Source organism: Leptosomus discolor, chromosome 24 (assembly GCF_034619465.1).
Source record: "Leptosomus discolor isolate bLepDis1 chromosome 24, bLepDis1.hap2, whole genome shotgun sequence".
NCBI lineage: Eukaryota > Metazoa > Chordata > Aves > Leptosomiformes > Leptosomidae > Leptosomus > Leptosomus discolor.
Genome location: NC_141414.1, coordinates 5,111,192 through 5,135,912, shown reverse-complemented (window position 1 = coordinate 5,135,912; position 24,721 = coordinate 5,111,192). Strand labels below are relative to the sequence as shown.

At 52.2% G+C, this 24,721-nt stretch overlaps 1 protein-coding gene across 1 annotated transcript; it reads right to left on the bottom strand.

The window, feature by feature from the left end:
* Window positions 1-1,527: 1,527 nt before the first annotated feature.
* PIAS4 (protein inhibitor of activated STAT 4) lies at window positions 1,528-22,869 on the bottom strand. Its single transcript, XM_086477415.1, has 11 exons — window positions 22,843-22,869; window positions 19,068-19,503; window positions 12,974-13,058; window positions 11,171-11,212; window positions 10,696-10,786; window positions 10,220-10,348; window positions 10,027-10,132; window positions 6,650-6,723; window positions 6,348-6,508; window positions 2,727-2,857; window positions 1,528-1,891 (listed from the first exon to the last, which is right to left on the bottom strand). The coding sequence occupies exons 1-11, from the start codon at window positions 22,867-22,869 to the stop codon at window positions 1,686-1,688; spliced, it is 1,488 nt and encodes a 495-aa protein (XP_086333541.1). The 3' UTR covers window positions 1,528-1,685.
* Between the last annotated feature and the right edge of the window lie 1,852 nt (window positions 22,870-24,721).

Below are 24,721 nucleotides of genomic sequence, written 5' to 3'. Positions count from 1 at the left end.
GAGGGGTTTGGGGTGCTGGCAGGGCCATCCCTGCGCTGGGTGACACCGAACACCCTTCGCCCAGAGCTCGGGGCGGGGGGTCTCGGGCAGCCCCGGCTGCAGCAACACCCCTCACGCAGGGCAAGGGGGCATCGCTCCTGCTCGCCCCCCGTCCCGTGGGCAGGGCGAGGGGCGGAGGCGGGGGCCAGCTCCCTTCCAGCGCTCATTGCCAGCTACAGACGGGAAAAGCCAGCGAGGTCCGCAGCAAAACCGAGCTCAGAGGCGCCGGCGGGAACCGCGGAGCTGCTTAACGCAAAGTTCACGACAAAAATCCCCTCAGACAAAGTCGAAAAGGTTTTGGAAACTCAAAAAGCAACAACATTTTTGCCACCAAGAGCACAGCAGTAGCTTTGGGTCTGGGACCAAAGTCTCGAACAGAGAAGTGGAAAAGTCCAGAGGCTGTTCACGCGCGGCCGCGGGGCTCCGCGCATCGTCCCTCGGCTCTGTCCTCACCCCCCTGCCGACAGTGCCGCCCGCAGCGCCGGGGCCGGGCCGCCCACGGGGTCGTGACTGAAAGAAACCTGAATTGGAGTTTACCGAGGTAGTTGGCTAGAAACTGAGATTCCCCCACCTGGCATTTTTTTTTTTTTTTTTTTTTTTTCTCTCTCTCTCGAAGGCCCGAGCGCCCCTCGCCCCCCCCCCACCCCGCTGCTCCTCACGTGCCAGGCGTCCGGCTGTCCCGCAGGTCACCGCCAGCCACCGCCTCCGGAAGCCTTCGCAAAGAAAAGGGAATGCGCAGCCCTTTTAAGTCTTCAAAAACACCAAGTTATTGCACTTCAAAAATACAACAGGTTTGTGGTTCGAGCCCTCCCCGCCCTCCCCCATGGCTTCTGCTCAACTAAAACGATGCACTACGCACAATTCCTACGGTACCTTCGGGTTAGGTTCAACGACTCAAAACGTGTCTCTTTACATGAGGTGCAGAGCTGCTGGAGCTCCTAGCTAGAACAGTGCGATTCCAACCGTACGTCTCTTCCCTTCCACCCCGTGCCCCCCAGCCCCACCCCTAAAAACCCCCCTCTCCTCTACGCTTGCTGGGTTATACAAACCTCCCGCACTGCCCCCCCCCCAACCCCCCCCCCAACCCCCCCCCCCAACCCCTCTGCTGGCCCTCACCCCGCTCCCCCCACCCCGCCCTGCCCCGGACTCCCACGTCCAGCAAAAACTTTAGGTTAATTAAGGAATGGTTATTTAACAAGACAATAAAAATGCACAACGCTTTGGAGATGCACGGGAGTTGGACGTCCTGTCGGTCTGTGGGTGAACTCCACCGATTCCAACCGTCCTGGTGAAGGGCAGCTGAGACCCCCGAGCTGGGGGTCCTGCCTGCCTGGCTTAAGACACTTTCCTTACTTCAGCCTCCAGTTCAGGGTCAGGCTTTGAGTGGGGTCGTTTTCCAACCAAGAAGCAGCTCAATGGTTTGTTTGTCATTTGTGGTTGGGGTTGGTTTTTTTTTTATTATTATTATTATTTTTCTTTTTTTTTTTTTTCTCTCGTTTTAATGACTAATTTGGAACAGGAAAGTCAAAGGAGATCGGGGAGGAAGGGAGATGAGGTGGGAGAGGACATTCTCCCCCCTCCTCCAGTTTAATAAGCACCAGAGTATTCAAGTCTGTCCATTCTGAGATTCAGAGCTGCTTCCGCAGTCAGCAGGCAGAAACTAAACCTTTCTCGTATGAGCAGCGTCGTTTTGGTTGGGGTCCCTCATCATCGTCGTCGTCTTCCTCATCCTCCTCCTCCTCTTCCTCCGATGACGAGCTGTCCAGTGTTAAATCCACGACGTCGGCGGTGGCCTTGCCGTTCTCGCCGTTACCGTTCGGGGTGGGCAACAGCCCGTTCACATCTGAAGAACCTGGGAGAGGCGGAGGAAAAGGACTGAGGGAGACACTTCACCCCCACTTCAGGGGACGCCCCAACGCCCTCGGTCTCCCACGGCCACGCGGCACAGAGTATTCCAGGTGGAAGGGACCTACAGCCACCCCCTGCCCGACACCTCAGGGCAGGCTGAAAGGTAACGCCTGTTATTAGGGGCTCTGTCCAAACAGCTCCAACACAGGCTGGGGGCACTGGCCACCCCTGGAGGAGGCCTGTTCCACCCTTTGGGTAAAGAAACGCTGCCCCACGGCCGGTCTAAAAGGCAAAGGGGGGCGTGAAACGGACTCTGTTCAAGCAGCCGCCTAAAAAAAAGGAGCAGGTGCCCCAAACCCGATGCTCTCTCTGGGGTCAGGACTTGCTACAGCACCTCAGAACCGGGAACTGGCTCGGCCAAAGCAAGCAGCTACCCGACCAGACCACCAGCAGCCATCGCTGCTGCCGGAGGACACGGCCCAACCAACCCTTCCAGCCAAACCCCTCTCTTCCCGCAGCAGCAGCGCAGCGCTGCTCGGGGCTGCCCTGGCCGACGACGTTCTGGGGGTCCCTGTGACAAGTGACAAACGCTCAGTGCCACGCTGCGGCGACCCAGCTTCGCTGAGTAACCCCGCTTGGGCTGGGCTCTCCGCCGGGACGCGATGCTGGTCGTGCCTGGAGAGGCTGGTAACCCCGGGGCTGGCCGGAGGAAGCTCTCCGAGGCGAACGCACGGCACGGTATCACACAGCTTCCCCCCAGGCAGCTGGGGAGCTCTAGTTTTGAGATTTGTGCGCGTCTCCTCCAGCCATTTGAAGCCTCCAGCCCCAGAGACACTCACCTAGAACTAGTATTGGACACTGAGGGCTGCAGCTCCGCTCTTTCTCAGCTCTGATGGGACACCAGGAGCCATCCACCAGGTACTCTATCTCATCCGCATCTTCACATTCCGTCAGGATCTTTGACAGGAGCCTGGACAGGAGAAGAGACGCCATCTGTTAAGCTCGAGGTAACCAGCAGAAGGCCTTTAGCGATGGGCCATCGACCTGGATCTTCCCCTCAAACAGCCCGGAATTCAGGAGAGATGTGGGGCGAGCAGAAGGCGGCCGGACCGACAGCCCTTGCAGTCAAGGGCTTGTTTCACTGCCCATGGAACAAGGACAGGTTCTGACAGCGCAAACCATCCCCGTCCTTCCTGACAATGCACCTAAACCATGAACTAACGTTTTAATTACGGGCAATTAGAAGATGATCTTGCCCCTTCACCCAGTTTCCCAAGTCTGTGGTACCTTCCAGCAGGCGCCCGACGCCCCAGCTAGAGCTACGTCGGGGCTGGTGCAGGTACCTTCGCACCAAGGTGAAAGACAAACGATCCCACGGCCTCAGGAAAGGACCAGCCCAACGAGCAGCACTTCGCTTCCTCCCTGTTTTCACTTCCCAAAGCCTCCACAGCAGCCGCCAAACCCACACCTGCAGCCTCCCGCGACAGAAGAAAACACCAAATGAACAACAAACCCACGTTCACCACCGAGAACAGCCCAGTGTGGGTACCTCGATGTCAGCCACCTCTCGGTGCAGAGACTCTAGCCAGGAGGAGGCCCTTACTCTGGCCTTGCTTTGTGCTGGTACATCCCACCATTTGCCTGGGACGTTTATTCGGATGCGCTGCGGGAACCGCAGTCCTGCAAGGCCTTATCGACCTGGGGATTTGAGCATTTCCTTGCAGGATCAACGAGAGCTGGCAGCAAAGTCTTACAGGCTCGAGAAAACCATCCGTGGCACATTAGTGGGAGAAAGTTTCTGCTTTCTCCCAGCTCAAGTAGGAAATGTGTTTCCACAGACGGTCCTGGCATCCCACAGAGCAACCACCGGGGCTGCAGCTCCAGAAGAGCTGACAAGGCCCAGAAGATCTTAGACTCGACCAACCAAGCACCTCCTCAGGAGCCTACACCCCTTTTTTGACTAACATCATCCAGCTGTGACTGCCACGTTCCCTCCAGCTTCCTTCCAGCGAGGTCTGCAGAGGACCTTCATCCAACTGAACCAGCACCGAAACCCAGCCTTGAGCACTGCAGAGCAGGGACGAAGACATCTGCTGAGCCTTCACCAGCGACAACCTCCTCCTCCTCCTGGTCCAGGAGGCACAGGTGCATTCCTGACCCGCGGAGGCTCCACAATGCAGCCCCTTGTATCTTCCCCTTCAGCCTCAGCAGCCTGGTTAGAGATCTCGAAGGAACTGGATTTTCCTGTCGGTGTTGGCCAGAGGACAAAGCAAACAGGTTATCTACGCCTGGGCCGCCTCAGACTGTCTAAAAAGCCACAACTCCTGGATCAAATCAGTACCTACAAACACAGCAACGCTCAGAACATTTATCAGCCTGGCCCTGGGAATATGCCACCCAGGCAGAGACTTGTCTGCTCACTTCGCTGCCTTGTGTGCCAAAGGAGCTGGGTGCACCTGAACGATTTCTCTCAACTCTGCCTGCCTTTGAGGGAACCTGCATTAGAGACCAATTATACAAGCCATGAGGGTGGAGATCATTTTCCAGAAGCCAAGAACCATGCTGCTCGCTCCACCAGTCCTCAGGGTTGCTCTCAGCTTGGCCAGCACCACTACGGATATGTCAGTGGTCCCAGCCCACGGAACAGGCTCCCTGCACTTTGAGGCAACAAAGCTTCATCTTGGGGGGTGGGTGGAGGTGACTGTTCGCATTAATTCCCTCCTTGTTCCTTTCTTTACTCTTGGACAGAAGCCAGGCAATTTATGGTGCTCTTCTCTAGAGAGAGCCTCTGGAACCCATAATTTCTGGAGCTGACATGCTCCCCGGCTGGCCTCAGGTGGCCCCTGCCGGCCTCAGGTGGCCCCTGCCGTCGGCCCAGCTTGTTCTGCAGTCTGCCTACAGGGCTCCATAGTCTGGTCTGCAAGGAGGAGAGGGAGATCTCCTGGATTTTAGAGGAGTCCTCTCGGCACACAGCTGCATTTTCAGCTTCCCAGTACCAAACCTCACTCAGACATCCCCTCCAAAGGGTTCTTGTGCTGCTGAACCGTAGCACTCCAGCTCTCCCAGCTTACAGCCAGCCCTCTGCTCTTCTCTTCGGTAGGAAGACAGAGCAAAATAACTCCAGGGATACGGGAAACACCATTCCCATAAGGACGGAAAACCAGGTGACAAGCTGAGTGCCAAGTCTAAAGCAACCCTTCCCCAATGCATGGCCAGAGATCTCTTGGCAGGGCTCGGGGCGTGCATTTCTCGCCTCACCCTTTTCCAAACGCTGTTTGGAATTCACTTTGCTTTAATTCCCTCCTGTACTTTTACAGCACTACTCCAACCACGCCACATTCAGAATGAGACAGTAGGAAGAGAAGATCCCTCGTGCAGAAGAGACGGGGGCTGCCTCGCTGGGACCACTGAGAAGGGGGACGCTGGTGTGGCTCTGTCCCTCTGGCCCACTGCAGGGCAAGCAACAGCCCCAGGACGGCAGCCAGGCCCAAATGCACGGCTGGGGCAAAACTCCACGGTCTGCCCTTCACAAACCCAGCCTGTACCAAAAGCCAGTTCGCTCCCAGCAAGCCCCATTTGCCTGACAAGTGCACCGGCGTCCCCTCCCACACCAAGGGGGCTGGAGACCCCCAGCAGGGAGCCCCCAGGGCCCCCTGAGCACCCCGAGGTCCTGCTGCACAGGCTCAGCGGGGATCAACCACCACTGGGTGTCCCCAGAGGAACCACAGCAGGAGGCCCAGGGAGCCTGGGTAGATCCACAAAGCCTCCAGCCTGGACAACATATCCGAAGCATTTCCATTCTGTCCCTCCAGCGCATCTGAACCTGCTGCTTTTCCCCCTCCCTGTTGGATGAAAAGCACAGAAATAGCCTGTACCAGGGCATCCTTCCCATCCCTGACACTAAGACAGCCACAATGGCCACAGAAATGGTACTGGAGCAGTCTCCCAGTACAAAACCCCTCCCAACTACCGCATCGGTACCTCCATCTCGGGGGCTACACACGGCACGACAGTCGGTTTAATAGCTGGCAGAGAGGATCCCCCAATCACACCTCCACCGCGCCAGGAATTGCTCGGGAGCTGACGAGCGCCTCACACCAAGACAACAGAAGATGTTTCCTATCAAAAAACCCACCTTATCGGGTGAAGCCGTCTATTCCACGCAGCGTGGGATCGGCCAACCAAGACGGCTGCTTGGGCGGGTTCATCACCCGATGAAAAGAGGCAGCAACCGCTCGATTCTCCAAACGCTTTAGTGTAACCCAAACCAGGAGGAACAGCAGACAGCCAGGCCTTGCTCAAGACACCGAGACAATTACCAGAACGCTACGCACCAGCAGAACAAGCTTCCGACTTCTTTTCCAGGTGAACTTCCACCAGATGAACAGGCCAAAGGACAAGATGTGGCACCCAGCGGAGAAAAAGAAAGGGGCCAAGGACAGCGAAGCGTGTGTACTCACCCATCGATTATTAGCTGGTCATAGGGGGCTGGTTTGTCGCACACAGGGCACATCCACGTGGGTTTTTTCTCATTCATCTGTAGGTAGAAGACTGCATCAAAGCACTGCAGATGGGCACAGGTCTCCGCCCGGCACGGGACAGACAGCCGCATCTTCACCAGCTGTTGAACCAAAGAGCAGAGGGTCAGCCACCAAAGCCACCCACGCCATCGCCTCCTAAGCAAGGAGGTTCGTTCGCTTGCCACGCCGGGCCAGGAGGGCTTCTTGACAAAACCAGACTCAAATCTACTGCAGAGACTTACCGGACAGATAAGAGAGACACGAACACCCGTAGTGGCAATCTCACTGTCCGGATCCAAGCGTAGCTTCTCTTTTACTGCAGGGAGAGGAAAGAGCGTAAAATTCAACGGATGCAACCTCGAGCCTTGGAAACAAGGTGTAGCGCAGGTCGGGCAGCTCACTGACAGCCCTTGACAGTCCCCAGAGGTGACAACGTCTGCCAGTCAGGGACAGAGCACACGGGAGGCAAAAAGCTGCTGCACTGGACCGGGCTTGCGCAACCGGCAGAGCTCAGCAGAGCCGCTGCTGGGCTCGCCCAAACCCCTGCGCCCGATGAGGCAGGTCAGGGTTTACAGGCCAGCTGGAGTGTTTATTGGCTGAGGAAGCTCCCGTTTTCTTCCAGATCCCCCTTCCCAACGACCCAGGTCTGCCAGCCAAACAGCACGTGCTGCCTCTCACCCAGGCAGAGCAAACGAAGGAGCCAAGAGGGACTCGGGTGTTGGGATGAGGGCACCTGGCTGCGCACTAGCCACTAGCCACGCTGTTAACGCTCCCTTGGCGACCCTTCCACCTCTCAGTTACAAACCACAGGCTGGGGTGCACCGAGGAAATCACACCACTGACCAGCTTTTTCATGTTGGTATTACACCAAGGCAGCCAACTGGCAGTTAACTTTGTCCCTCTTCGGAGGCGACTAAGACACCCACCTACCTGGACTTCCCCCAGGGAGGGAAAGAATGGATGGAGAAAGCTCTAGCACATGGCAAGACTTCTGGAACGAAGTCAGTTGGGGCTTATCTGGTCATTAGCATAATAAGCACGATGGATTTTATTCCCTTCCGAGAGCAGTGGCAATAGGACAGGGTTAACTGCCTCCCCTTGCCCCTCGAAATTCAGAGAAAGAGCCCCCAGAAGCGAGCAAACACGGGACGCGGTCAAATGGTCACTCCTCAGCACTACTGGGCTGTCTCTTCAGCCTACGTGCTGGCCAGCTCATGTATTCCAGCAGACTGTTTCACAGGAACCACAGACAGAGCCAGAGGTCCCGGGGCAGACAGCTCAAAGAGCAAGGCAGCCATGCAAAAACAGGCACAAGCAGCGATCCGGCATGTATTTGGAAAGAATGTGACGTTAAGAAAGGAGGTAGAGAATCCTGCCCCCGCTGCCGCATCCCGAAAGGAAAACCCAGAGGAGCTGCAGGCAAACCAAGAGCAGCGGCAGATGCGCAGGTCCCGCGTCGAGGTGCGGAATCCACACAGAAAATGAGCTTTACAACTCCTCAAGAGTAGCTGCTGCTGCCTGCAAAGGCCTTTGACACTTCCATCACCATTTTTCTTTGGAGCAAGTCAACCATTTATTTTGACCTTTTCAGATCATAACAAGATGTCTCCAGACAATGAGGCTACATGCAGTTTTGCAACACGCAGCTCTAATTAGAGAGCGACTTCTCAGATGTGAAATTCCCACGAGATTACAAGATTTGGTGTTGTTTTCTTCAAATTAGGAGACTTTTCATCCAAGCTTAATTTTTTTGTGAAGTTCTTTGTAAGAGCATTTTCTGTGCATCAATTACTATGATATATGGGAAGGAGAAATGGGCATTTTCTAGGACCTCCTGATTAGATTCAAGCTGTCTCAAGGCTGCTTTTGGATCCACAGCCACGTATGCGAGTATCTCTGTTCCCAGACAACGTTCCTATACTAAAGTCAACAGAAGCATATGCAGAGGAAGATGAGTCAGCCCCGAGATGCAGCTGAAGTCGAAGGGCAGCTTTAGCGAGCACTGAGGGATACTGGAACCAGTTGCAGAGCAGGCCAGAGCTATAAAAGCAAAGTTTACAAGCTACTCGGGCTTGCCAGTTTCAGATGTCCAAACAACTTCCAAGCAGCAACAGGCCAAAGGAACCGAAACAAGACAACGTTCCTATTTGGCTAAATTTAAGGTCACCAGATGCAACTCCTCTCTGCCCCGAAGTCCAGCCAAAGCTGTTGGTTATCCAGCTCGGTGGAACTGGAGGCCCACGCTGGTTCCCGAGGCAAGAAAGCTGCTTTCAGAACCTCTGCCTGCCTCTCTCGGATCGAGAGGCCATCCTGCAAGCGCTCGCTGTAAAGGGAGCGGCACGTACTGCTGAGCCTGGTTTCGAGAAGTGTCAGAGAAGAGCGAGAGGATCCTCTGCAGTTCAGCACAGCTCGAAAGCCACCCTCTGCTCAACCATTTAACCTTCTGGGGAAGAGCAAAACAGGGAGCACAGCCAGCGCCTCGGGCTCCTGAGAACGGTGGCTATTTAGCAAATGGAAATTCTCGTTTCTTATGTCAACAGGTAAGTGCTGGCTGTCACAGCGGTCTAATACGATCGAGGCTGCCACGGACGCTGCTTGGTGCTGCACACAGAGAGAAGTGCTCAGCATCTGCTGCAGAAATGCTGCCCTTCACGGGAAGATCAGAAGTTTGGCTGAAGCAGCGGCGTGTCCCACAACACGCATTAGGCATCTGAAGACTGGACATGCCCAAGATCATCATCATCTCCCCTTTGAACTACAATCTGTCTTCAAGATTATGTTATACACAGTAAGATTTGTCTGCGACCTGAACAGTACGTTTCAAAGACCATCACGATCCACGCTGCGAGCTCTCCCATGCAGAACCGAGCGGTAGGAACGCTCTCTCCAGTAACATTAAATAAATAACTGGAAATCCTCCAGACTCTCATGAGCTGCAAGTCAGATTCTACCTTAGAAAGGTAAATTCCCCTCATTTTCAATAATGTTTTGCATTTGCCTCATACCACGATGATTTACCTGGGTGGTCTAGGATAAGCATCTCTCGGGATCATCTCTTCTCTGAAGCTCTCAAGGCATATGAAAGTGCTGGTGGTGAAACCCCACTGCCAGCCCCTAGGATTCACGAGGGGTTGGGGCAGCAGGACATTTTCACCAGGATCCCTGGCTCCAGAAATCTCCTTTGGCAATAGTGCGGGTCAAGGCCGAGGTGCTGCGGTAATGTTCGTCAGCTCATAATTACTCAGGTGAAGGCATGAAGCCATTCGCGTCAGAACGACACCGGCCCTCAGCGGCACTCTCACCACGACACGACCTGGGGACAAATTCTAAATCCAACTGAGGTGATTCAGAGCTTCTGCAGAGCCACGAGGAACGCGCGCGCGCGCTGCGGAAGCGCTGCACTTGCACACAGATTTGGGGCAGTTCCACACAACTGACACACAGCTTAGCAAGTCCGTTCAGATAAAAAACTGTTTTTACGCAACTGGAGGAAAGACGTTGTCTAGAACTCAGCAGCGGTTCCCGAGCACCTTCCGAGCAGCCTGGCCGTCGGGGATGCTGCAGACGGACAGGCACCCAGCAGAGCTCCCCGAGCCACCTCGTAAGCAGACTCACTCACCAAGTGCTTTGCAGAGTTCCGGGTGTTTGATCCCGATGGTTTTCAACCTCTGCAGCAGCTCTGCTGAGGTCATCTGCCGCACTAAGTACAGCCCCACGGAGTAGCTCTGACGAGAGAAGGGAGGGCAGGAGTGAGCGGGGCCGCTCGCTCGCGCCCTGTCGGGCCGTTGGGCGCGATCCCCTCCGGCACGTACCTTCCCGTAGTTGCCCCAGGTGACGGTGATGCGGTTGGTCGCGGCAGACAAGTACATGAGGTGGGTGAGGTTGATGGGACGACAGGGCCTTTTGGGTTCCACGCCGGGTTTGTTTGATGGATAGTAGCCCTAAGGCAGAAAGATTAAACACATTCTCTTTTTCACTCAAGACGCTTCAACGTGGGTACGTTTTTCCTCAGCTTCACTAAGCTCTACTCACCCACAGTTTTCAAGGAGGGGGGCAGAAGGGAGCTGAACAGTCAGACCAAGCACAAAGTAAAAAAGGATCGAGTCTTTTTGCAAGCACAGTTGATTAACAGCACATTGCTAACCCATTAGCAAATTAGCTTTAAACTAAGCAATGCACTTTTATACTCTGGCTTCTCGTCCGCATTCATCAGGAAACCGATTCCCTTCTAAATCACACAAGTCCTTCCAAAGCGGCAACGTCTCACCTCCTGGCCGAGCTGACTTACCGGCACGGAGCAGTAACTATGATTCACTTTCACTGCAATGTTCGGAGGGTACTGATCCTCCTGAGGAGAACTAGTGTCTGTGTAACAGATTCTGTAAAGAAAGGACACGTCTCTCAACATCCCCCCCGCTGTTTGCACGCTCAAAGCCCTCTGCACACCAGCAGCCAACCCTCACCACACCAACCCATGCTCCCTCGTCTGGCCAAAGCAAAGCCAGCTCCACTCGGCTCTCCCAGAGCAGATGCAGGCTCGATACCTGGGCAGCAAAACCTGACACACTGCTGCTTTCTGTTGCAGCACTAACTCAGAGTCAGGTCAGAAAGCAGAGTTTAAGATGCTTGTGTCCGGCAAACAATTCACTGTAAGTTATCTTTGTGGCCACGAAAGCCCCACTGAAAGTTAATGTTTTTGGCAGTGCACTCCCTCCTCCCCCGTTCTCCACCTGATGTTAGATCAGCCCCATGCTCAGACATACCTTAGCACAACCTGAACTGACTTCACACCGGGTTGCAACTCCCTAGTAAATTAAAGAAGAAACAGAAACTTCAGATTAATTATGTACAAAAAAACAAACAAAAAGAAAACCAAACCCAGAACAACCAAAATCAGCTGTCACTTTTGCCAGACCCAAGAGTTCTAGGTTGTTTGTTTTTTTTTTTTTAATAGATATACACCTTTAAAGAATTACTTTACAGAATTTTATTTAAACTATACAATTCCCCCTGTGGTTCTGTAATTATCTTTTCTTCATAACGCAACATCCTACAGCCTTTCTCTGGGTTTTCAATACTGTAAAGTGTTGGGTGAGAGAGATCAGTTTGCCTGGCATCCTTTTGCTGATTTGTAAGCATTTACAAAAACTAGGTTTTAAGGTCAGGTCTACCTGAGAGTGTTCTTTCAACACTCTCTTTGTTCAATTATTCAGTTACAGCTGTTCACGCGAACCAAGGAACCAAGTATGGCACCAGCAGAACTACTGTTAACACTGGTAACTTCAGGAGTGCTATTCCTAACGGGATTTCAACTGGTATCAGGGAAGCAGCGTATCCCATAACCAGGGTATTTTATTAGGAGCCCTGCACACAGGTGCAAAACATACTCTAACTTCTGCACAGGAGGCAGGCAAGGTGTTAGGTAAGATCCCCAAATTAGTCTCGATTTGCCTCTGCAAGCGTTTCACTGTCCAAGTCAGTGTTTTAGTATAAACGCTATGATTTTGGGGGTGGAGGGGACTGCACGTCAGTTCAGCTGACAGACAGGAGCTGATGTGGCAGTTCCAGATCTGGGGGGACACATCCGGATACCGCCCACAAGTAGAGGAGGACGACGGACCTGCGCTGAGCGATCATTCGAGACAAGGAAAGACTCTCACTGAAACCCTGCTATGACACACTGACGTGGTGTTTCTGGCAGTGAAAGGTTTCTCACAAATCTGAATAGATGGAGAAAAGAGCGTCAGGAATCGGCTACAACACGTGTAGTCTTTTATCACCCTCAAAGACCTCCGTGGTGTATCATTTCCTTTCTGTTAAGTCTTCAATCAGCTTCCCCTGCACTGCTTCTGTTGACCTACTGGGATCACAACAGTATCAAGCACTGGATAGTCAAGAAACAAAATCTTTCTCTGCCTCTATGGTAACAGTATGATTCTACCGTAAAGAGAAATATTTAAAGGTTTTACGCTTAGTTTTGGAGGACCTCCTCTGCATCATCGTCCTTTCAGAGCAGCAAGGACCAAGGGAGCAGGTCAGCAAGGGAGGAAGCCTTACTGCCTGCACTGACATCTCTCAGGCGTTTCATTGCTTGAATCAAAAGGTGCGTCACGATAGAGGTCAGGATAAATCCTCATCGGTGCAAGGTGTTTTCTGAGGCCGTTACTACAGCACCCTTTTACAACAAGGAAGCTTTCTTGGGGATGCAAACAGCGTTACACGTACAGCTTTTGGATTTTTGATGCAAAGAAAAAGCTGCAAATATTCACAACGCAAGCTCAACACAGAATTTAGGTCATCAACCATTTCATACTGCTTTTCCTGCCCAAATGTACCATTCAAAAGCAAGATTAGAGGAGCAGAAGTGAAACTTCGGGACTTGGGATGGGTAAAATTGTACCTCCCACCTCCCCCAAAGCTATTTGCTTTACAGGAGAACTAGCCTGTCTGCTAATGTCCTCAAACAAACCGTGTTTCCTTGCAGAGAACAAAAGCTTCCACAGAGAGGGAACACAGAGGAATTATACAGCTGTTTTCTTGAGCTGTTAATACACAACGAGGAGTACCTGGAATTTCTGATCAACTCCACTTGTCTTGGTGTTAACGCAAAAATACACGGACTTTCCTGAAGCTTCTCATTATTCTGTGGAACTGCAGAGGGAAAAAAAAGACCGTACATCAAACTGATAATATCTCGCTCTTCGTACACTGCTAAGGTGATATTTATTTATTTTTTTTTTACATTCTGAGCTATGTTTACTTCTAAGTCTTGTTTTCTCCCACACAGCTGCACAAGAACTCCCATCATCATTAATTTTGGTAAATCTACTGTTGATTACAGCTTTGCTCATTTATCGCTTGCCTGTTTTGCTAGTTAGCAAGCCAGCAGCACACACCGGATTTGGACCTGCTTTATTTATTTATTTTGTTCCTCCCCTTTTTCCTCCCCTCAAATAATCAATCGCATGTTCATATAAGAACAAACCATAAGTGGCATCACAGAGTGGAGACTAGAATTCAAAGAAGCCTAAGGAGAGATCTAGGCACGACATGAAAGCGTGACGCCACCCGACTGATCAGACTGATTCTGGAAAAGAAAGGCAACAACGGCAACAACAAAGATCAGCTCAGACAATAAAAAAAGCATCACAAAAAACAGCTGTAAGAGACAAAACATGACTTGCAAACACATGACCTTGAGGGTACATTTAAGGTGGGGTGTTACAGCGCTCCATTTTTAGCAACGTTTAACTGAGAACCCAGCGTTAATCGTGGCCTTTTATCTGTTGACAATTTTCAGATCAAATGCATTTAACGTGGTTACAACAAAGCTCGAGATGGGGAAAACTTACAGCTTCTGCTTGGTACCTTTTATTAAATTCAAACACGCTACATTTTATTGTCAGTACATGTCTCCAACTGAAGTTGAGGCCCTGAGGTCGTGAAAGTCACAGGATAAACACAAAGAACAGGAAGTGATAAACCAGCTTTTTTTTTTCTTTCTAGCAAGAATTGGGTGTTTTTCTTTGCATCACATCAACTGCTAGTTTATTCAAAGCCAATATACCAGCACTTGAGAAGTAGAGAAGTGTGTTTAACTGTCTACGAATAAGATGAGATGAAGGAAGGATAAAACCTCAGCAGCTCTAAGATCTTGGAAGACACGGTGACAATCTGATTCACTGACTACCGACACTTCCCTTTGCTAATTTGGTTTTAAAAATGCAAAGAGGGCTTTCAAAAACAAATAAATTTTTTAAAAAGTATCTTTGTGGACTTTTAAGTGAATTCCACCTTCCATCCAAACATCTCTTGGACCAAAACAACCATCGAGAAGCAAAGCATTTCATAAAGCGTTATTTTTAGAAAGCGATGAAGGAGAAGAGCAACCAAAACATCATTTCAATATTGTTGCTTAAAACCCCGTCTATGTCAGGCCGTCCTCGTCCTCCCGATTGTTGAGCCACCCACAGACAAAGCAAACCTGATTAGGAAAACAGAGAAGCTGTTCACGGTTTATTCTGCATTTCTACCAGCTCGCCCTCCTTCCCCCAAAAAAGCGCCTGGCTGCTGAACGCAGGCTGCCCGCGGCCCCGACCGACCGGCACCGTGAGAGGACGCCGCCAGGGGCAGAAGTCAGACCCTGTGCAGCACCCAACGAGTTCGCCATCGCCTCTCCGGCAAAACCAGCGCTCCTGAACTTCAAACCGGGCCATTCGCTCGCTTGCGCCGACACCACCAGCAGCGAGGGCGGCTCCGGGGCTGAGGCTCACAGACCACCAGCAGCCCCGGCCGCAAAGCGCCCGCGACCGAGGGGCGACGCTGGCGGATTGTGCAACCGCTGGTACAGGAAAGTAAAAACCAGTCGGGTGCCTACGCCTCTCTACAGCTACCCAGTTAACAACTCTCCTCTTTGGGTGTAAGAGAGGTGAGCAGCAGCAGCAGCACGTGCTCCCTGTTTTCTTTATTTCTCACTGCGAAAGACCCTTCCCCAGGCAAGAATCACGGGGTACTTCTCAACCGCGCTCACCAAAAGCTGCTGGAGAGTCACACAAAGCACTCCAACGTCACCTGGGCAAAAACCAGCTGAAAGTAAAACAAAAATAAAAGACACAGCCTCAGAACGTGTCCGCGCATACCTTGTTGCCAAGAGCGATCAGAACCGGATGCTCTGGAGAAGACTGCAAGAGAATATTCCCCAAAAGACTGGAAGAAAAACCTCTCTGAGGCAGACCTGCGTAAAGACCCAATTCTCCTTCAAAATCCTAATACTGGAAAACAAGCCCAGGCTCCAGGAGGTACGCTTTCAGGGTACCTAATCAGCTATTTGTTTCTTTGCTGAGCAGCCAGAAAAAAAAAATTTACAGCTTTTTAAAGCTAAATATTTTAAGGTAACTGAGTTTCATCCTTTTTCCAGGACAGATGCCTCAGCACACAACTCAGCTCCTTGACTTGTAAAACGGCTGCTGGGATCAATTTATTTTAACAGTTGACAATAGCAGGGACTCAATTTTTAAGACTGAGCTCGATCAGCAATCCTCAGAACGACTCAAAACATAAAACTTCCAAAACCCAAAAGGACTTGGCAAAGCGTATTCAAGACTTTAGCCGGACGTAATGGCACTGGATTCCCACCCTGGGATGCCAACCCCACCTGCAGCTCTCGATCTGGCAGGCTAGACCATGCCGTGCAAAATATGGACTATATTGATTTGGGGGTTTTAGGGTTTCCCTGCAACAAAGGTGGTTCTTTCTGGTTTGTTTGGGTTTTTTTTTTTTTTAAACATAACATTCCTCACTATTATATTTACTGGTCAGCCTCACTAAAGACATTATACACCTGCAGGAAAGAGATGGTATTGTCATCAGCGTGCCTGGAGATCCCAAAGGTAGATCAGCCAGAGATAAGCTGCTGGCAAGAGGGTTCTGATGGGCCGAGGAGCTGGTTGCCAGTCCTCATTCACATCCCTCCACCTCCACAACAGCCCACCTCAGGGCACAGTACAACATATAGGTGGTTTTTTTCTTTAATCCTTGGCTATTGGAACTACTCTGGCTAGACTGAAGGGCATTTGTGTTCATGGGGGTCTGGGGAGACGGGGCAAGTTGACTGTATGGCGTCTTTTTATCTTTGTAAGCGGAGGAAGCACCGTTTTAACGCGTACCCCAGGTTGTTGAGGTGGATATAGCAACAGTGTGAGCACGTGGTTTTACTGGGATCCCTTGGAGATCATCCCACGCAGCACGTTTGCTCCGCAGCCGGGGGAAGGCAGTTGCTTTGGCCACAAAATCAGCGGCCCCGTTTACAGCGACTGGAGTCCAGCTTCTGAGGAGGGGGCTGGAGCAGCGGTTTTACTGCTTGCACATGAGAGAAGAGCAACACCACCGCTGCAAGGCAGGTATTATCAAAGGGAAGAAACCCAAATAAATCCTGTTTACAATGACAGTGGCAGGACCTCCCAGCCTACATGGCCTTCTGCTCCCACAGCTGCACCGCAAGATCTCCTTTGGCACGTCTCCCGGAGGAGACCAGGAGCCTCAGTATCTACAGCGAGTACAGGCTGTCACAGCTGACACTTGGAATAAATAAAAAAAAAAAATTCAGAATTCCTTACAGCACACCATTACTGTCAAAAACTATATTCCCACTGCTTTACCCTAAAAAAGGTGCCAGAGGATAAGCACACTTATCTGCAAGGTGCTCAGATACCACAGAGCTCACACAAATACTCCGCTTGTCAGCTACTTAAAACACAATGCAGGGAAGATATTAGTATTCATTCCCTCTAAAAAGGTATCTGATCAATCTTAATTTTAAGCCTTATCTACCCAAGAGAATTGCAGTGATTTCAGTAAATTAGAAGAATTCTTTCATGTTGACACCCTTAGACCAAACCAGAAAGCTGTGGCAGAAGCTGTTTTCATGGAGATAACTCAGACACTAAACTCAATACTTAAATTGACTGAAGCTGTGCGTGGTTACCAAATATGAGCTATCAGCTGGTTCGCAACGGACCTAATTTATCTGCTTTTAGCTGAAGCCACCTCTGTCTACAAGTAACAGTAACTCGATAGTTCTGCAGGGAATCCGCTCGCCTACAGAGCAAATTAGGCATTGCCCGCCTCACCTTTGATCTTAAGGCAATCATCTCAAAGAGGCAAGAGAGCCTTTTCATTAATAAAGATGCTTCCAACTGAAGTCCAGAACATATAAATTAAGCTTTCCCTGCTCCCACCGTGGCTGTATGCTTAACATCCCTCTTTTGCAGCCGAGGGAAATGGGGTGCTACCACAGCCGCTGGATGTCTCTAAATGGATCCAAGATCTCAAATCTCTTTCCACGTTATGAGTTTCTGAGGTTGACAAGGACCTCACGCTTGGCGAGAATGGGAAATCTGGACAGCAAAGCACGAACTGGTGCAGCTTCCGCATGGAAACGCACTTCATTTTCCTCAGAGTGCTTTGTTTTGTCACCTTCCCACACTAAGCAGAGCCCCATACAAGCACAACTTCTAACACTGAAGTTTTTCCAGCACCCAGCTGTTCCAGGTAGCCATGGGGAGCAGCTGATGCCCATGCCGTGCTGAAATAACTCCAGCTTTACAGAGAAACAAATGTTTCTTTAGCTGCATCCGCTTAGACAGGAGGAATTATAGTTGCAGGTCACCAGGTTGGGAAAACGAGCCAAGTGTCTAGAAGATGTCATTAGGTTCTGAAGAGCTGACTGGGACAATGAAGACTGAACATCTGTTCGTACCCGACCGCTCACCACCAATCCCCCACCGCTAAGCAGAAAACACTCTCATCAGAAGGGAAAATGAGTCAAATATGCTTTAGGGAACAAGCTGACCCGAGGGAGGTGTCAGCTAACAGAGGTGAGATACTAAATGTAATGAGACCTCGGTTCACATCTGATGCAGAAGATTTAATACCAACTTTTAACAAAAATCTCATAATCACAGTGAGTACATCCAGGCTCATCTCCTATAACTGGATGTTTCCACCTCCTGGAAATTTGTTTTCCTTCAAAATACGACATTTGCGTTCCTGACTAACAAATGCCACCCCACATTTAAGACTGAACTAACCCACTCCCCAAACAGCATTTAAAATACTTTGGCTTGACACTGGCAGCCACTCCTTGACTGTTTAAACGGTCACAGCATTAACATACTTAACGCCTCCAAACGGAGATGAAAATTACGTAGCTACAGTCTGATGAATTAGTCCTTTTTTTCCCCCCACACCTGCACAATCACATCTTCACCCATCTCTCTTTTCCTCCAATCCACGTGCACATCAAGCATTTTTTCAGCAAAGACAGACCAGCTTCTCAAGTTCTAGGTTCATTTAGGAGTGAAGCCTGGTATTATCGCATTGACTGTACAAGATGCTGCAGCTCAGCAGACTACAATGATATTTCTCCTCTGTATACACTGTCTTCACTACAAGGAAATTATATTCAACTTCTGTAACATTATTCCTTGTTTCTCAGAATTCAAATAATGAAAAAAAAAAAAAATCACACTCCTAGCCCCAGGGTGGGAAAAAGCACTTCCAGTTTTCCTAGTTGCCCCTCAAAATACGCCACATCACACCCAAATAACTGTGACAAGCACAAAAATAAGAGAGTCAGGAATATCGTTTTATGTGTGTACCACCCTCCTTCATCCACAGGAGGCTTTAGGTCAGGTATTTTAAGCACTGAAAAATAGCATTAGTGTCAAATATGCCACCATACTTGCTTAGCACGGGTGCACACCAACACCGGAAGATTTTCATCGATACACTGCCACGTTACGGAGACAAGACAGATTATGATTTGCAGCAAAAGACTGCAACGTGCAACACAGCAGGATTTCCAACACAGGATATGAAAGCTACAGCCAAACAAGACAGGCTTTCAAATTACATCTCAAAGCGACCACATCCCTGTTCTAAGGCGAGGGAAAAAGCAGATACAAATATTCTTCTCTAAACTCTCAGTACGAGGGGAGAGAGGGGGAAACGAGGGCATCCTCCACCGTATCAATCCGTCTCCCCTTCTGTCACACGACCTCACAGATCCTTGAAATCACTGTCACCTTTCTGACATGTTAGGTTCACTTTTCTCCCCCAGGCCGAGCCCATCGGGACCGCAGCAGCCTACTGAAAACTCACCTAACTCTGTGGGCTTCAACAGCTCATCCAGCGTCGTATAGAAGGGGAGCTTCACCAGCCGAACTTCGGGCTTCGCCACTTTGGGTGGCAACCTTCCCAGTCCGTTAAGGTACTTCCCGTAGAGCGCAGGATAGTCAATGTTAGTGGTGGAGATAGAAGTCCGAGCCACGGTGCTCCCGCGGTCGTACGACGAGTGTAAGGCGAGCGCCTCGGGCGAGCGGTGCTGCTGCGGCTGAGGCTGCGCCACTTCGGAGCTCTTCTTGGCATAGCGAGTCTCATAGAGCTCCTTGATTTTCTTGAAAACTTCAGGGCTGCAGTCAAATTGGACCAATTGCAATGCTCTGGTGACTAGTTCATGTTTAAGTCCGCTTTTACTCCTGCCAACAAAACCCAGCAACATCTGAAGATCTGAGACTCGGAAACTCATCACCATGTTCTAGGGGATAAAAAATTAAAAACGTTCTTACAGTTATAAAAAGGCAAAGTGTCAGTTCTCACTACACTCTATAACTGGAACCCAAAATAATTTAAAAATCCCTTATAAAACACCAAACCTTCTGTTCAAAGCAGCTGTTATTCACCTGATTAGCATCCCATTTCTTAGGTACTTGTTTGAGCAAAGCAAACACAGAGGATGCCATCAACTGAAATATCACCAAAATCAGAGAAACATCACTCAAAAAGCACTAAGCATCCTCAAGACAGGGAGCCTGGAAGCAAGACTGACCACAAAGGAAAACACCTCCAAGAGCCGGCCCCGCACATCAAAGAGCACATCAACTTCTTTACCACAGAGGCTTAAAGCATCCAAACTGCCCAGGCACCTTTGGGTAAGAAAGCTGCATTAAAAACTCCATCTAAAATGGTGTCAGCGTAAGGCAAAGGAAGAAGATCAATGTGAACTGGAAGGCAGACGACATTTAAGTGAACAGGGGCCACCAATCCTTTCGAATGGTATTTCCTTGTACCTATATATCATCTGTACGGGGAAAAAAACCCTCCAGAATCCTTCCTACACATACAGGGTCTTTAAAAAAATATCATGCATTTTAGACCACTGAAAAATATTAAAACACTATTAAAGAGAGCAACACGTTCCCATGAGAACAATGCCTCCAAACTCTAGCTGGGTGCTTTGCCAAGCGCTCCCCCGTGATCACAGCCAGTAGCTGCCTTCGCTGTTGCACTGCTATTATCCACCTCAGTGGTTTGATAAGCAGTAAAGAACTACCTCTGTCTTCAGAAGTTCAGGCTCTTGCTGCTGCAGAAGCTCAGCAGGGCTGTAAGTGTCCGCAGAGTCAAAGACCATACTGCACCACACGGCAACTCTCCATCAGACCAAGAACTAGGAATTATTTCTGTCAAAACTACTGCTAGAGCCTGGTCAGGCTGATGTTTCAGTCCTCTCTTACGACAAAGCAGCCTTACAAATGCACGAGACAAGCTTATCCAGTACATGTTTTTGAAAATCCAAGCTGTCCTGAAAACATACTTGATCGGTACCCACATGTATTCACTCAACATCCTTCCTGGTTTGTGGAAAACACCCGAATTCAAGAGGAAACCCGGGCTGTCCCACAGTTAGAAAAACAGCAGCAGAGACCCGGCAGGCCCCCTCTCCCCAGGCTGCACTCCACTCTTGTTTGTGGATTAAATAATAATTAAAAAAAAAAAAAGCGCCAGATTTCTGTGGAAGTTAATAGTAGTCTTGTGATTTCCTGGAAGAAAACAGCTATAGATTTTTAAATAAATAAATAAATCAAGAAAGCTACTACTGACTCCAGAAACATTTAACAGCCGCTTTCGCATGTGTGGGAATTAGACTATAGAGAAAATGCCATTTTATGTTCTCCTTTTTCATGGAATCTGTCATTTAATCTGGAAGCCCAAAAGATGTTACACAAACGTCACCGGCTGTAGTTACAGTTTTTGGCAGCCGTGATGTGTCCCAAAATACCTTTGATGAGGTAAAAAAAAAAAAAAGGCAGATAACTTTAAAGAGGAAAGCAAGGATGTTTAACTGTCAGAAAGTCAGGATTCAAGAGATTTGGATTCCTATCGCTGCTTCACTAGATACCACCTATGCAATCTGGGAGAAATTTAGTTTCTGTGTCTCAGTTTTCTTCAACTACAAAATGGAGAGTGTATCATCCTCTCCGAGGCACTCTGAGGACTTGCAGAGATCAATACATCGAGGCACGACGCTCGTCAGCAGCGCGGTACCAGGCTCCTGCTCCCAGGAGCGCCGCAGACGGGTCCTCCTGCACCCGCTGCTGCTGCAGCACCCGTCACTTGGGACTTTTGGTGCCTAAAGGGGAGTTTGACCCAACAGTCTTCTGCAGGTGACGTTTAGAAGGATTTAAGATCCAGAAGGATGACGGGATTTGAGCAGGAACAGAAGAACAAGCCTCAGACAAAGAAAACTTGTCACTGAGGCTTGGGCCTGCACGATAGTATGAGCAGTAGAGATCCCATTAACTGCTGAGGTCGTTAACGCTGAAGCCTATCCCTCCCCTCGAGGAAGCTTTGCATGAGAGTGGCACAGAGCCCATCAAACACCCGCTATGGAGGCAACCACGGTGCCTTGGAAGCACATCTCCTCCTCTGTGTCGGCTCACAACGCCGAGAGGAGCCCAACAGCAGGGTGAGGGCAGCGCCTCTTAAAACAAACCTCTTCCAAATCTTATTTTTACAACCATCCGGCCACATCCTCCCTGATGAGCTGGTCCTGCAGGCACTGAACACGTTCCATCCATTGGCATCGCTCTGTAAGCGCCCTCAGCACCAGGTTCCCCATGACACCGTTGGGTGAAGCCCACTCACGTGCCACCAGCCGGTCCCCTGTGCCGGTCAGCAGGACACAGAGAAGTCCCAGCTCCCACAGAGGTGCCAGTAAATGGGGACCCAGAGGGAAAAGGAGAAACCACAGCAAAGCAGGGACCCTTTCCCCCCAGAAGGCCCGGTGAGGTGCACCAGACACCTTGGAGGCACACCTCAACTTCAGGCACGGTTGTTGTGAAGACACTTCACCTCATCCCACCGCGGAGGGGCCTCAGAGGCCGCCCCAGGCCTCCCCACTACACAGAGCCGGGGGCTCTGCCCCAACACCGAGCACTGCTCATCCCACCGCCATCGCCCCGCCTCCCCCTGCAGCCACAGCGAAACGGGCAAAGCCGGGCCGGGGGCCGCTGCGATGGCTCCCGAGCCTCCCCGCCCCCCACCGGGCCCGGCTTGACAGCTCCGCTCCGCGCCCCGGCCGCCACCGAGCACACCCGCGCCCCGCGGCCGCGTCCCCGCCCCGGCCGCAGGGAGCTCAGGGCAGGCCGCTGAGGGGCAGCCGGGCACAGGTGGGCCGGGGCTCCGCGGGGAAGGGGCGAGGGGCCCGGGAAGCAGGGGAAGGAGCTCCGCCGGGCGGCAGGGCCACCTGCGCTAATTAATCACTGGGAATTAACCGAGAGGGAGGCCGGAGCCCGGCCCGGCGGCCCAGGGGCAGGCGGCTCCGCCGGGCCGCGAGCCGGGTCAGGCCCAGGGTCCGGCGGGGGCTGCGGCTGGGCCCGGAGGCCGGGGCGGGGCAGACCCTGAGGTAAAAGCGAGGAGGGGGGGGGGGGGGGGAAAGCAGTCCCGGGGCGCCGCCCCCCCGCTCCTCACCACCATGGCCGGGGCTGAAGCCGTGCCGCCCACCCGCGGTCCCCCCGCCGGGGACCGCCCTGCCCTGCCCGGCCCGGCCCAGCCCGGCCCAGGCCCCGCCGGCGGGGCGGGGGCAGCGCTCACTCACTTTCGCCTCCACCAGCTCCGCCGCCATCTTGGCCTCCAGCGTCCACCGCGCCGGGAGCCGCCGCCGAGTCACGTGACCGCCCGCGGCGGGGGGGAGGGGCCGCGAGAGGCGCGCGCCGCCCAATCCGCGCGCGCGCTCTTCTCCCCTCGGGCCGCGGCCTCGCCGCGCAGGCGCAGTAATCCCACCCCGCCCGGCACCGCCTTCCCGGGTGGTTTAAAGGGACAGCGCTCCGCAAAACGGGGAGCGGCGGGCGGGGGGTGGGGGGGAATAACGGGGACCGGCTAGCCCTCGGGCTGTGCCCCGCAGCAGCAGGGCTGGAGGCGCCCCCCCGCAGCAAGCAAGAGCTCGAGAGCGAGCGCGCAGGTGGCGGCGCGGCCCCCCAGGAGCGATGTGTGGTGCCCCCAAAATGGCGGCAGGTGGATGCCCCAGGCCAGGGCAGGCCCCACCGTGCCTGGTGGCGGCCTGGGCCTGTCCCGGGGCCCGGTAGGCTTGTCCCGAGGCCCTGCTTCCTTATACCGGTCCCTCTGCCACACCGGAGAGTGGCCAGGCCCCGCTCAGCCTCCCCACTGAGGAGGGCAGCGCTGGGGCCATCCCGGAGGAACCTGGCCGGGGCTGCGGGCCCTGGGAAGGGGGGGCCGGGGAAGAGGCTCCCCCTGCACCCCAAACACTGGGGTGCTTCGTTTCAACCGAAGGTGTCTTTGGCATTGGTGCCTGGGGGCAGATTTGTGCTGAAAATGGGGAGCAGCAGATCCGATCGTTTATGGTGTCACTGGGCAACGCTTTTGAAGAGCAGGCGGCTGTTGTGGGCTTTTCTGAGGAGAAAACTCCGGAGAAAAACGCAAGAAAACGGCACTTTTGGATCTGTGCCTCCATCAGAGAAACCCGAAGGACACTGGCCTGCCCATCCTCCTCGCCCCACGGCCGCCTCCACTTGAACTCCACGTGCAAATCTCAGATTTTCCCGTTGGAGCTGCCAGACCCTCCATGTCCTCCGCTAGCGAGGGATGCCGCTCGCCCCTGCACGTCTGCTGCGGGGGCCTCGACAGCCTCCCGCTGTGCCGTCCCCTCAGCCACACTCCCCGCCGAGGCACACGTGGCTCCTCGTGGCCAAAACCAACCTGCTCCGTGGCGATGGCGGCCCAGAGATCCCCCTGCCCTCCTGCACAGGTCAGCGTTTGTGCCCCCCATGGGTGCTTGGGGAGGTGTTCTCTCTAACAACTCATCGCTTATTAAAAATACCTTCTCTGTAGGTAGAAATTATTTCCCCTAAGCCCGATGCTGTTCCCCCTGGGGTCTAGTTGCTCCATTTCTAAGAAGCAAGTGCACAGTGGTGTCCTCTCCAGCTCCAGGCTGAGTTATCAGGAGATAACCCCAGTAATCGGGGTGAAACGCTGCACTGGGAGAGGTTTTCCAGCACTTTCCCCTCCTTGTCATCAACCCTACAAGCTAATTAAACAAAAAGGCAATTAGCCAGTTTCCTAGGCAGGCCAATATGTTAATCAGGCTCCTCAGTGTTTGCTTCCAGTCTGGCAAAAGGCAGTATTGGTGCTAAAAATTCAAACGATTGCTATGGAAACCCCAACAGCTGATAACTCATCCTGTCACACCGGGAGCGCAGGGGGGGCCAAATCCATCCCGGGTGTAGCTCCACCGCCCTGCGGCCGGTGGAGGGGACAGACGGGCTGGGGATGTGCCGGGAATTTGGCAGCAACCGCAGCTGCCGGGTGAGGTAGCGCGGGGACAGAGCAGCTTGGGTTTCTGTGAGCTTCCTCGGGCCGCCGTTGCGGGAGGTGGAGCAACGGCCTCTGGCAATGCTGAAAAGGAGGAAAAAGGGGCAAAATATTTATGCCGTGAAGATGGGCAGATACACTCCCCCCCT

What these genes read in the sequence shown, in the direction of transcription:
- PIAS4 (XM_086477415.1), bottom strand. Translation starts at nt 22,869, where the DNA reads ATGGCGGCGGAGCTGGTGGAGGCGAAA. An exon ending in GTTGAAGCCCACAGAGTTAG is followed by an intron (nt 13,059 to 19,067) that starts GTGAGTTTTCAG and finishes TTCCCTCTGCAG; the next exon opens with TTCCACAGAATAATGAGAAG. An exon ending in GGAACTCTGCAAAGCACTTG is followed by an intron (nt 6,724 to 10,026) that starts GTGAGTGAGTCT and finishes CTCTCCCTGCAG; the next exon opens with TAAAAGAGAAGCTACGCTTG.